Here is a 13,792-nt window from a genome sequence, read left to right as displayed (position 1 = left end):
GCACAGAGGGTTTTTTGTTTTTTTTTTTTAAAGAAGTTTTTTTTTTATTAATCTCTAGGTGTCTTTGGAGCCAGGTTATTTCCTGGGGGCAAAGTATTTTTGCTTATCCTGGTCTCTCTTCCCTGTTGAAAGATTTTTTTTTTTTAAACACCTGGTGATACTGAATTGTCTATCCCAATTTAAAAGACACTAGAAACATGGGGAGTTCTTGCATATAGTGGGTGAATAGCAAGCTTCTCTTTGCAGTAAGTAGAAGGGATCTGATCATTATACTTTGGAACCCTTAAATGGCACAATATGGAGAGCTTTGCAATAAGGTTCCAGTGCACATTCTTATTGCCCAATTCTCCCCAGACAGTCTGTCTTTGTGTTTGTTTATCTGAAGGGGAAACAAATACCTGGATGCCAGTCTTTCTACTCATAGCAGTGGGTTAGTCCTCTTATATAATTTTAAGCAATACCCCCAAAGTACCGAGGCACATTCCTATCCTCCGTGATTCTGCAAACTGCAGGGCAGAACAGCTCTTTCATTAGCTAAACGTTCTTTCACATATACGGGGCTTCCTCCATCACTAAATACTCTAAATACTTTCCAGCTTCTAGCAATGATTTCATATATCCTCTTTATTACTGGGCCCCCTACCATTCTTTTTATTTTTATCATTTCAGTGATGTCTTGAGAGGGGGAGGAGATAAAGACTTGCACTAAAATATATTTAAGATGTATGTATATCTTAAATAGGAAGTGACCTAGTCACTTCAAAGTTCAGAGAACTTAACTTTAACATAATGAAACAAAATCACTTCAGAATTATATCAGTTTTATACCTAGGAAGAAATAAAATTTGAATACTATCTGCTCTAGTTTCCTATGCCAACGTCTTAGAATACTATGAAAACAGCGAAGAATCATACTTACTGCATAAATGCAGGACTATTTTTTAAAAATTTATTTTCAGCACAACAGTATTCATTATTTTTTCACCACACCCAGTGCTCCATGCAATCCGTGCCCTCTATAATACCCACCACCTGGTACCCCAACCTCCCACTCCCCCGCCACTTCAAACCCCTCATTGCAGCCTTCCCGTTGAGATCAGGAACAAGACAAGGATGCCACTTTCACCACTCTTGTTCAACATAGTATTAGAAGTCCTAGCAACAGCAATCAGACAACAAAGAGAAATAAAAGGTATTCAAATTGGTAATGAAGAAGTCAAACTCTCTCTCTTCCCAGATGACATGATTCTTTATATGGAAAACCCAAAAGACTCCACACTCAAACTACTAGAACTCATACAGCAATTCAGCAATGTGGCAGGATACAAAGTCAATGTACAGAAATCAGTGGCTTTCTTATACACTAACAATGAAACTACAGAAAGGGAAATTAGAGAATCAATTCCATTTACTATAGCAGGATTATTTTTAAATGACAAATTAGTTAAGAATATTTTGAAGTACAGATGTAGATAGGTCTCATTTGTAGTGTATGCTTATTCAGATTAATTGTATGGCTATAAAATGTAAAAGACACAGAGTTCACATGAAAAAATAAAGATACAAAAAGATGAAACAGAAGTATACTCTGATTACTGATCTGGAATCAAGGATTTTGAGCTGGAAGAGACCTCAGATGATAATGCAGTCCAATTATTTAATTTTCCAGAAGTGAAAATAAAGACTAAGAGAGTTTCAATGTATAGAGCCAGTGAATGTCCTTTGCTAAACTAAAAGAAACAACTAGTCAGTAAAAATGATCAAAGCTTGATGGAGAATATAACAATGTCTTTTCATCACTAAAGAGAAGCTTTGATCAGGTACAAACTCTGTAAGAATTGAGTTAACATAAATGTAACTGAAATGCCCAAATGATATTCATACTTACTCATTACCCCAGTCCAGGCGCACGGTGATATGCCGCTTAACCTCCCGCACCTGATCCTGAGTAAGGTGACCAGACAGTAGCTGCCTTCGAAGGTCAATAAGTTCATTCATCACATGGCGTAGCTTGTAGAAAAGATCTACTTTGTGTTTCTGAAAGGGCATTTTTGGTGTTGGATGAAATGAAAAAGGGATATGGAAAGAGAATGAAAAAAGAAAGAGAAATAGTTAAACTATGAAAAGTGTTCATTTCTCTAAACCTCTTAAAAAGGCAATGTAAAGAGGAGCATATTTAAGAATCTTAAAACAAAGTCCTTAGTTTCTACTGTGTAAAAATCTCTATATAATGACATATAATGAGTAATATAATTGATCTGGATCATGCAAAGTACCATTTATCTCTACTCCATTCTGGACAATTCATTTTCCAGTAAATCGGAGTTACTAAACGTAAATAGAACAGAAAGTTAAACAGGAACCTAGAGCTGTTCCCTCTGTCATAAGTTCCTATGTATAATATCTCTGATTTCTCTAAGAGGGATACTCAAGTTGGGGAGGGCAGAGAGAGAATCCCTTGCCCTACTTTAAAGGAACAAAGGTTTCAATAAAAAGCCACAGTAACATTCACTCCAGGTTTCCAGGCCTCATCAGTTTTAATTAGCTTTTGTAAACAATATGTGTCCCTAGTGTCACAGATTTCTACTCTTTTAAGTTTAACAAAAAGTGTCACCTTATAAGAATTAAGTAGAAACATCTTAATGAATTTAATTATGGCTATCATAGGGGTTTCAAACTTTATAGGTAAAAAAATGTAAATGCCATGACAGTTGATGCTTGAGGAAAAAGATTTACTTAAGAATATAGATTTTAAAACTAAAGTCTTATTTTCACAAGTGCAATCTTGATTTAGAAATGTTGGGTTTCTGTTTCTGTTATAGAGAAGCATGATTTTATATGATAATTAAAAGCCTTAGGATGTAATTTAATTACAAAGAATACTCTTTGAGGTCAGATCAACCTGTACCATAGGGTTAGGAAAGCCTCTACCTGGAAATTCCCCTAAAAAGACCCTTGCCAAAATAAGCTTAAGTAAAGGAACTATAAATAAAATTAATAATAAAGCAAACTACAAACTTGCAGAATCAGCTAATATACTTAGGTGGCAGTGATCTTATAATTAAAACATTCAGGACATCATGCTACTTAGAAATCATCTAACGGAGCATGAGACCTTTAAAGGCCCAACTCATAGAGAAATTATTTTTAAGTAGAAGACCTTAGGAATCATGCACTCTAATGACATCATTTCAAATAGCATGTGGTCCTTTCTTCACTTGATGATCACACAGAGAAAAGTTAAGTGCCTTGATGGCACACAAGGCCTAAGAAAATTATATCATCTGGAAAATTGAGTTCTTAAGGTAAGCAATAAAGGCAATGTGGTCTTTGCTTCCAAGACATGCATTTTTGATAAAACAGGGCCACCTATCTAAGTTTAAAATAGAAAGTTATTTTCCCATCAAACCACACACAGTAATCTATTGCATACACACATAAGCATTTATTCATTCACTTGATTTACAAATGCTTATAGAGCACCTGATGGGCGCTATCACTTTGTTGTGATCCAAAGACCCTACTTCGTGGTTTCATTCTAGAGAGCAGAGATGGACCAGAGACAAATACATAATGGTGGTGATAAGTTCCAAAAAGAAAATTAAAGCAGAGTGGAGTCAGAAGGTGGCCAGTGGTGGATTCACTGGGGCATGGGGGCAGGTACTGCTTCAGGTAGGGTGGTCAGGGAAAGACTTCTTTAGAAATAGAACTTTAAGTAGGAAGCTGAATGAAATAAGGGGACAGTATTTCGGAAAACTGGGGAGTTTATTACACTGTTAACTAATTGGAATTCAAATGAAAACTTGAAAAAAAAATGAAACTTTAGAGGCAAAAGAAACAGCAAGAACAAATGCCCTGCTGTGGAAGTGAACTTGGCATGTTCATGGAAAACAGAGAGGTCAGTGCACCTGCAGCAAATTGAACAAGAGGGGAGAGTCGTGGTGATTCAGTCAGAGAGACAACAGGGACCAGATTAGGCAGGACTTTTATGTAAGCCATGTGAAAGAGTTAGGCTTTCATTCCAAGCAAGATAGGAAGCCACTGGAGATAGGGAGCAGAAGACTGATGTGATAGGACTTAAAGCTTGAAAGCATCACTCTGAGTGAAAATAGACCATGAAAAAGCAAAGAGGAAAGCAGGGGATCCAGTCAGAAAGCCATTTATTACAGCAATCAACAGGATGACAGTTGATTAGAGAAAGGTAAGAATGGTAATGTAAAACTTTGAGGACTTGGAGATTAGACATGTTTTGTACATAGAGCTATTGGGACCTGCTGATGGATTAGATGTGGGATATGAATGGAGACAAGGATTACTCTTTTTGCCTGGCCTGGGGAGCATGTCTGGAGGAGGGAAACAAGGTTCAATTTGGACATGCTAGGTTTGACATTGAATTCCAACATTTACAGGCCAGGAAAGCGAGGAGTATCTAGCACAGGAAACTAAGAAGGAAAAAGCAGTGAGATGACAGGAAAAGCAGTAATGTATTAAATATAATAGGATTTTAAGGGAAGACTGTGAAATGCACTGAGAGGTTAAATAAAATCTCTATTTAATTTAATTTATTTATATTTATTACTGAGAGTTAGCCACTGTATCTGGCATTGTGGTGGCCATCCTTGACTTCTATAAGGGCAGTTTTTAATTCAAGAGTAATGGGAGAGAAGGGAATGGGAATAGGGTACAGACAGCTCTTTTGTAGAATTTTTGCTAACTGTAAGCACAGAAATGAGGTAGTAGAACAGTGTTGTGCGATCAGGGAAGCTTTTTTTTTTTTTTTTAATGAGACAAAATTTCTGGCTATTTTTATGCTGAAGGGAATGATTTAATAAAGAGAAAAAATTTGATGATACAGGTGTTAAGTCCTTTAGTAGCCAAGAAGAGATGGGTCCCAGGTCAAAAGGGAGGCTCTGTTTAGGTTGACTAGTCTATATATTGTCATAGAGGAGACACAAACAATTCAGATAATGGCACAGGCATTTGGGATATTGGGTGACAGGAGAACTAAATTTTTCTTCTGGGTGCCTTATTCTCAAGAAAATAAGAAGTAAGTTAATCAGTTGAGAGTGAATAGGGTGGGAGGGGTTGTTGGAGATTTGAGAATAGAGAAGATGTAAAACAGTTTCAGAGGGAGTAGTAACACAATCTCAGCAGGAGATAGGTAGTTCAACTGACAGATGATTTTGAGATTTGTGAACACTAATTAAAAGTATAGTTATGTGTATTTTTTAAAGCCAAGTATAATGATGTATATTGATAACAAAAGATAAATATGTATGTAGATATATGTATGTGTATGCATGTACATCTATGCACAAATATACACCACATGCACATACACAAAATATTTATGTAACATATACATGCACACATACACAATAATAATGCCAGAATATACTAATATAGTCTTTTAAAGAATTAAACATTTATTAATAAAGAGTTTTTAACAGATTATACTGTCCAAAGATGACTACAATTTCTCCCACGTACTATTCTGCAAAAATGTGACCCTCACACTCCTCCAGTATGAGATGGAATCTGTTTCTTCACACTTTTGAATCTGGCAGTCCCTGGGAATGCTCTAACCTATCAAACACAAGCCCAGGGAGCTAAAGGTAGTTCTACAAGCAGCCCTTCACTTGTCTGGCAGCTTCAGCCTCCTAACCCTTGGAATACACACTCCTTCTGGGAGGTTCTCTCTCAGAATCCAGCTATCCTGCTATGAAAAGCTAATGTTGCATGGAGAGGCCACAAGGAGACACTCACTGGAGTGTAAGCTGTCCCAGCTGTATGAGTGAGCCATCTTAGCTGCTGTGCCTAGCCCAGTAGAACCTTCAGGGGACTGCAGCTCCTACCTAAATCTGACTGCAACAGAATGAGAAACCCTATGTGAAATCTACCCAACTGTGCTCATTCTATCCAAAAAGTATGAAATATAATAAATAATACTAAGGTTTGGGATAGTTTGTCATGTAGATAATCGGAAAAACTGTACAGTATTTTTTCCAAATAGAAAAATCAGATATTATTTTTAATTATATGAAGCCGGGAATGCTAACGCTGCACTAAGAATGAAATGGGTCACATAATGAGAAAGTAGAACAATTACTACAACCAATGCAGTGTTAATTTCTTTCTCCAGTCCAACCTAACAACCTCTTTGACCAGAGGCCTTAGCACTCGAGGTTGCTCCACCAGTGCTGCTATGACACCACACTGCACTCTTGTTATCTGCTACCAGCAGACACACTCCAATCAAGGGAAGCTATCTGGAGCAACCAGCCGCAAAGCACACAATTTACCTAGGATCACCTGACACCACAGGATAGCTGAATGCCCCCCTCAGGCTGAACAATCCTATTCTATTGGGGATCCTGCTCCTCAGTAGATTAAAATAACAGTACAATTAGGTTGATGGTAAGGTTTAACTTTCCTGCACAATCATTCCTAGTTCCTGTCAAGCTAAAATAAAAGCAGGAAAACTTAAAAAGAAAAAGAACAAAAAGAAAAAAAATCTATAGTCCATCTTAGCAACATGCTCAGCCTCTCCAAAAGCTCTATAGTCTAATATTTGTCAAGAACAGTCACAGAATGTTTGGGAAGTATATTGAACAGTCAGCAGAAACTATAAATTTAGAATAATTAAACTACTCTGCAACTACATGCCAAGCAGAATTTGCCTCATCACTGTGAAAGAATCTCTGGAACTCTTCAGGAAAAAAAATGTAAGTTTTAATTCTCCTGATTTTATATTTTTAAGATTTTATTATTTTTAAAGATTTTATTTATTCATTTGAGAGGAAGAGAGAGAACATGAGGGGAGGGGAGAAGGAGAAACAGACTTCCCACAGACCATGGAGCTTGACACAAGGGGCTCAATCGTCAGCCTAACAGTATTCATTGTTTTTGCACCACACCCAGTGCTCCATGCAATCTGTGCCCTCCCTAATACCCACCACCTGGTTCCCCCAACCTCCCACCCCCGCCCCTTCAAAACCCTCAAGTGTTTTTCAGAGTCCACAGTCTTTCATGGTTCATCTCCCCTTCCAATCATTAGTTTTTGATGTAGTGTTCAGTGATTCATTAGTTGTGTGCGACACCCAGCGCTTATCACAACACATGCTCTCCTTAATACTCATCACCCAGTTACCCTATCCCATCACCCTCTCCCTTCTGTAACCCTCAGTTTGATTCCTAGAGTCCAGACCAATTTAATGGTAGTTAAACACTGCATCTAAAGCTCAAGTTATTAAGAGCAGATTCCCCATCTCTTTCTGTTTTGTTTTACTTCTTACACATTCTTTTATTTATATATGGGGAGATGGCTTGTTTTCTCACTTTATTGTTTGAAAACAAACAAATTATTAAGAACTTGAGTTTAGGGACACCTGGGTGGCTCAGTTGGTTAAGTGTCTGCCTTCGCCTTAGGACATGAGCCTAGGGTCCTGGGATTGGAGCTCTGCATGAGGCTCCTTGCTCAGCGGGGAGTCTGCTTCTCCCTCTCCCTCTGCCTCTCTACCCAATCCTGCTCTCTCACTCTCTCTCTCAAATAAATACATTAACAATCTTGAAAAAAAAAAAAAAAACCTCCAGTATTTTTTTAATCCCTGCTAAATAAAGTCTCTTATCATGAAGTAACCTCTAATCCTACTCAAACTGTTTACATTATACATTGGAGCTCTAGAAGTCATCCCAGTGTAATATAAAAATATCTAAAATGCAGTACTTGCAACCCCAATGACTCCTTTGCCAAAAATATCTTTAAGCCCAGGAATTTAGACTGTCATTTTAGGTTGTTCCACAACATAGCTGGGCAAGCTTGAAATTGAGTTCAAAAGAAATTTCTGTGAAACAAAATAGTATCTAAGTCTAAGCTATTTCACAATGATCTTGAAGTACATATTTGAAAGAAATAAAAATGCAAAGCAGCAATGTGGAACTTCTTTTTAACCTGTTCACAAATATGGGGGTGTACCTAATACAATCTATTTGCCTGGCATACATGTTTATTCCTCCACCTCTGAGGGGCCAGGATATCTTTCTCAACCCAATCCGTTCTCAACCCAAACATATCCTCCCTCACAGACTTAAAGATAACCAAAATGACACCCTTTGTAGTGTCAATCTTCTTTCATAACACAAGTATTTGCAGGAGAGCTAAGACTTTAGAAAATTCTTTCTACTTTAGTTTAAATAAGCTGATCATATTCTTTCCCTAGAGCAGGTAAGAATCTTGATAAGAAGGGAACATAGTCAAGTGAAAGGTAAAGAAATTATTAGTGATACCAAAATCAGAGATGGCAGTTGCTGATGTCAAGGGCACCCATTCACAATGCTGAACAGGGTAAATTTACCTGATAGTGGGCTGGGGACAGCTCAGGCATTCTCAGGCTCATAGGTAGCCATTCTACACAAGACAGAACAAACCTCTGCTTAAAGACAGCATTTAATCTTTCCCCTGGAGACACCTTTTCTTACATATAGAGACCAATAATAAACCAGCCCCAGTCCTCCCCATGTACAATTATTCCTTCCTTCAAATACTGAAGATAAAAGCGGCAAAGTAGCAACTTGGCAGAAAATTAAAAGACTGAAAACTGAGGTCTGGGGACAAGGAGGGAAGAATACAGTTGGGGAGGGTGAGAGGGTTGGAGGGAAATCAATAAGAACCAAGTCTATTATCTATACAGAAAGACTCAGGGATTGGAGGTTCCAGGAACCCCTGAAAGTGTGTGTTTGTGTGTGTGTGTGTGGTGGGTCTGAAGTGTGTACCTGGGGAATGGAAACAGAACTGGTTATAAGTCTATTGAAAGTCTTTAAGACTCTTAACTATAGAGAACAAACTGATGGTTACCAGAGAGGAAGTGGGTGGGGGATGGGTGAAATAGGTGATGGGGATTAAGAAGTGTACTTGCTGTGATAAGCACCTGGTGCTATTATGGAAGTGTTGAATCACTAAATTGTACAAATAAAACTAATATTACACTGTATGTTAACTATCTAGAATTTCAATAAAAAATTAAAAACAAAAAGATGAAATAGAGTTTTCTAAAGTAAAAAAGTTAGAGTCTATTTTTTTCTATTAAAAAATAAAAGTCTGTAAGACCTTCACTTCCTTATCCCTAACTCTATTCTGCCAGGCTTTCTCCTCTGAATACCTTTTTCTTTTTCTTTTCTTTTAATTTTTAAAAATTTTAATAAACATATAATGTATTATTAGCTCCAGGGGTACAGGTCTGTGAATCGCCAGATTTACACACTTCATAGTAGTCACCATATCACATACCCTCCCCAATGTCTATAACCCCACCACCCTCTCCCTCCCCCCTCCCCCCAGTCACCCTCAGTTTGTTTTGTGACAGTAAGAATCTCTTATGGTTTGTCTCCCTCCCAATCCCATCTTGTTTCATTTATTCTTTTCCTACCCCACCAAATCCCCCATGTTGCATCTCCACTTCCTCATATCAGGGAGATCATATGATAGTTGTCTTTCTCCGATTGACTTATTTTGCTAAGAATAATACCCTCTAGTTCCATCCAGATCGTCGCAAATGGCAAGATTTCTTTGGATGGCTGCATAGTATTCCATTGTGTGTGTGTGTGTGTATACACACACATATCACATCTTCTTTATCCATTCATCTGTTGATGTACATCTAGGTTCTTTCCATACTTTGGCTATTGTGGACATTGTTGCTATAAACATTCGGGTGCACGTGCCCCTTGAGATCACTATGTTTGTACCTTTAGGGTAAATACCCAGTAGTGCAATTGCTGGATTGTAAGGTAGCTCTATTTTCAACTTTTTGAGGAAACTCCATGCTGTTTTCCAGAGTGGTTGCACCAGCTTGCATTCCCAACAATAGTGTAGGACGGTTCCCCTTTCTCCGCATCCTCGCCAGCATCTGTCATTTCCTGACTTGTTAATTTTAGCCATTCTGACTGGTGTGAGGAGGTATCTCATTGTGGTTTTGATTTGTTGAATACCTTTTTCCATGTGATAGTTTACTCTCTACAGTGGTTGAAGCAATATCTATACATTGGAGGCACCAAACAGAACTGATGATGTTCAATGTAGGGAAATTAAGTAAAGATTATGTAGTAAACAATGGGACCCCTGGTTCCCTTCCCAAATGAAGTCCCAAAATGTTGACAGCCAGGCTTATACCTTCCTAGGAAGGAATATGCAATATTTCTCACTAGGAAAAAATTTGGCCCAGAGGAAAAGACTCAGAAATACTGATAGTTGCTCTCCTTCTCCCACAAAAATTCAGCTCCTCTTTGATCACCTATAGTAATGTCCACTGGTTAGTCAATACTAGCACCATTCACAGAGCTTTCTGGTAACTCTTTAATGCCTCATTCTTAAATATAAATAGAAAAGAATAGCATATAATGAACTAAACTTACAACATGAAGAGACCAAAACAATCAGAAAAATGGAAACTGGAGAAACAGAAACAATGTGAGAAGTAAAAGAAAATCTCAAAAAAGCAATAATTAGTATTTTCAGAGAGCACAGAGATTACACTACATACATGAAATGAGAAGAGGATTTAATGGAAAAGGAGAAAAAGATCCAGAGCCCAAAAGAACTTTTGGAAGTTAAAGATAAGACTGATGTAATTTAAAGCAAAACTCAGTAAAACTGATAGATTAGAAAGTTGAGGAATTCTGCCAGAAAATAGAACAAAAAAAGCAATACAATGGATAAATTGGGGAGAAAACGAATGAACCATTTCAGGATGTCTAATTCTAATAAAGAATTATAGGAAGCAAAATCTACGGAAACAGATGGGAAGAAACTGTCAAGGAACTAATACAAAACATGTTCCAGGACTAAAGGAAATGAGTTTCTATGATGATAGAACTTACTGAGTAGTCAGCATAATCAAGGGAAAAAGATCTAAGACAAACTGTTGTAAAACGGCAGAAAAATGGGAATAAAGACATGATCCTAGAATCTTTCCTGAAAAACAACTTGGTCAATAAAAGAGTCTGGAACTAGAATGACATTGGACTTGTCAAAAAACAACACTAGAAGCTAAAACATAATGAAGGAACGTTTTTAAAACTTCTGTAGTTTATTTGTAACCAAGAATTTTATATCAAGCCAAACTATCAACCAAACTAAGGGTAAGGGCATTTCAAGTGTGCAAAATTTTTAAAAAATTCTCCATATACTTTTCTCAGGAAGCTACACAGATAATGATTCATCAAATTAGGAAGTTAATAAAGAATTAAGATGACATTGATTTAATCTGGGAGACAGAGGGACCTAGGAAAAAGGCAAAGAAAATTGTAAGGCCAATTTAACACAGGAGGTTGGAAGGTTCCAGACAAGGTATCACTGAGAAAAAAATTAAACTGGTAAATTACCTAAAGTGTTTGAACATACTCAAAGGAGATTTTCATTTCTGCCAGAAGGTTAAGACTTTGAAAACAGAGGAAACAAAACAAATGAAAAGAGAAACAATTATTAACTACAAAAAAAAAACCAAAGTTATACACGAAAGGAAACATCACCTTAGTTCACTGTGTGACTCAGGTGTGAAAGTAGTTATAAAGGCATAGTGGCAATTACATTTTGATTCAGCACCCACAACAAAATGGTAAGGTAACTATTTAGTAAATCTTGGAGGAGGGAAGAGTTTATACATATGGAAAAGAACATTGAGAACCTAATTTCTCATCTTATATACTAGGAGATCATGAAATGATACCTAAAATAGAAAAATATATATATATTAAAAGAATATTGTTTAGAAATATGAACTGTCAGAAGAAATAGCTAAAAGAACTGTATAAAACATGTATGCAGTGGGAATCAGGAATGGGGAGAGATAGGGCCTAGAACTACTATTTTCCATTAAAAGCCCAGATGTCTTTAAAACATGATTTTTAAAACCATATATACATATATCTTTGATATTTTTTAAAATATGAAATTAAATAACCCGTACCATAAAATGTCCTCCTATACCTTCTATCCCAAGTGGATTGCTCTGAGTCACAAAATTAAGCTGAGTCTCAATCCAGCCTTCACCAATGTTTATTATTTTATTATTTTAAATATTAACAAATAAAACCAAACATGAAATAATGCAGTGATTCCCTGTCAGAATAAACAAAAAGGCAAGACCATTTATATATCTCCTTGCCAGAGTAGATGAGAAAGGAAACACATTTCACAGCAGAATGCCCCAGAGAAAGCTTGTCTCTTGACTACAGCATAGTATCTGTTCATTCACAGCCTTTACACTCTAGTGACAGTACATACAAGGCAGGAATGATAGCAGCTACCCTGCCAACCAAGCCTTCAGGATATGACTCACCCTGCTGCAGCAAGGGAAGAGAAAAGGCAAAAAGTGCACATTTGCATCCAGTTATCTAGAGATGCATCACAAACAGTATTTTCACATCAGGCCATAATCCCAAAGGCATAATGGTATTGTGTTGTGCTAAGTCCTGCCCCTGTTTGCTCTAGCCCTTTTAGATGACTCTGTCTTACCTACCAAATAAACAAAACAGTTGGAAACTTTAATCAAAAAACACAAACTATTTATTCCCTACCCCCCCCCCTTTACTATTTACCCCTCAGGTTTATGACCATTAAAATCACTGTAAAATTTATCCATACAATCTTCTGCCTTCCTACTACTGAATCTTGCTCTTGAGTTTCATAATTCTTTAACATAGAGACAATAAACCATAGGGGGTAAGGGTATTGGTTCTGGAGTCAGAATGTGTGGCCTTCTGCTTCAACCTTGTCAACTGTGGTGTCTTAGGCAAATTTACTAAACTCCTTGACTTTGGTTACTTCATTATTTTAACAAAAACAACAAAAAGAGAGCATTTCTCTGGGGTTGTTACAGGTATTAACTGTGCCTGGAACTTAGTAAGTGCTCTTAAGTATACAAGCAATTCTTGTCCCTCCTCCAAAAGATACTCTGCCCTGGTCTTGGCTCCCAAACATCACCAATGCTTCCAAATATGCTTCCAAAATATGACCATGACACCTCTGCTGGGAGACTATGTCTGGCCTTTGCCCTGGAATCTTACCATGTGCATATCCCTAATAATAATCCTTTTCAACCTCCTACAGCTACCCATAGTCCTGTTTGTATCCTTTTGTTTTGTCTTATTTTAGTTACTTATGTATATAGCTTTCAAAAATTATTGTTTACTTTTGCCTGCTTTTAAAAATTTTTATATGAAGAAGTTTTATATCTTCAATGAGATGAACCTTTACTTTTGAAGAATATGCTATTCTGAATAAGGTAGACAGAAGCTATTTTCAATTTTTTTCTTCAAAAATATGAGAAACAATTTAAGCATTAAATTAAATTTAATTTAATTTAATTAAGATAAGTACTAGGTTTGACCTCACTGGGCCACCATCTGACTGTTGCATCATGAAGTATAAAACCAAAAATTTAATAAAAAATAAAGCATTTTCAATTAAGTTATTCTCATTAAAATGTATATGGTTATATATAACATTTAATACCATAATTCTCTGACTTTGATGTATCAATGACATACTACTGATGGTATTTACTGAACAGAATGTTGGTTTTAAACTACATAAAATTATTATTTAATCTTTCTGATGTTTAAAATTTATTTGTACTGATTTTACATGTTTAACATAACAATATAAATGTATATAATTTATAGGTAAGTATATGTGTGTGTGCACACACGTGCATGTTAAAAGAAAATATTTTCATGGTTATGGTACACAATAAAAATAAAGTTTGGCTTATTCTTCTCATGAAACAAGATGGGA

General features: G+C 36.6%; 1 protein-coding gene across 9 annotated transcripts in view; it reads right to left on the bottom strand.

Moving 5' to 3' along the window:
- Positions 1-13,792, bottom strand: part of DOCK3 (dedicator of cytokinesis 3) — a 578,190-nt gene that overhangs the window by 202,813 nt on the left and 361,585 nt on the right. For all 9 annotated transcript variants that reach the window (XM_059161016.1, XM_059161023.1, XM_059161018.1 and 6 more), the window contains exon 6: positions 1,889-2,037. In XM_059161016.1, the coding sequence (XP_059016999.1) occupies positions 1,889-2,037 (149 nt within the window). The remainder of the gene's footprint in view (positions 1-1,888; positions 2,038-13,792) is intronic.

Source organism: Mustela lutreola, chromosome 2, assembly GCF_030435805.1.
Source record: "Mustela lutreola isolate mMusLut2 chromosome 2, mMusLut2.pri, whole genome shotgun sequence".
Lineage (NCBI taxonomy): Eukaryota > Metazoa > Chordata > Mammalia > Carnivora > Mustelidae > Mustela > Mustela lutreola.
The sequence above is the reverse complement of the archived record's forward strand: the minus strand, read 5'-3'. Positions and strand labels throughout refer to the sequence as shown.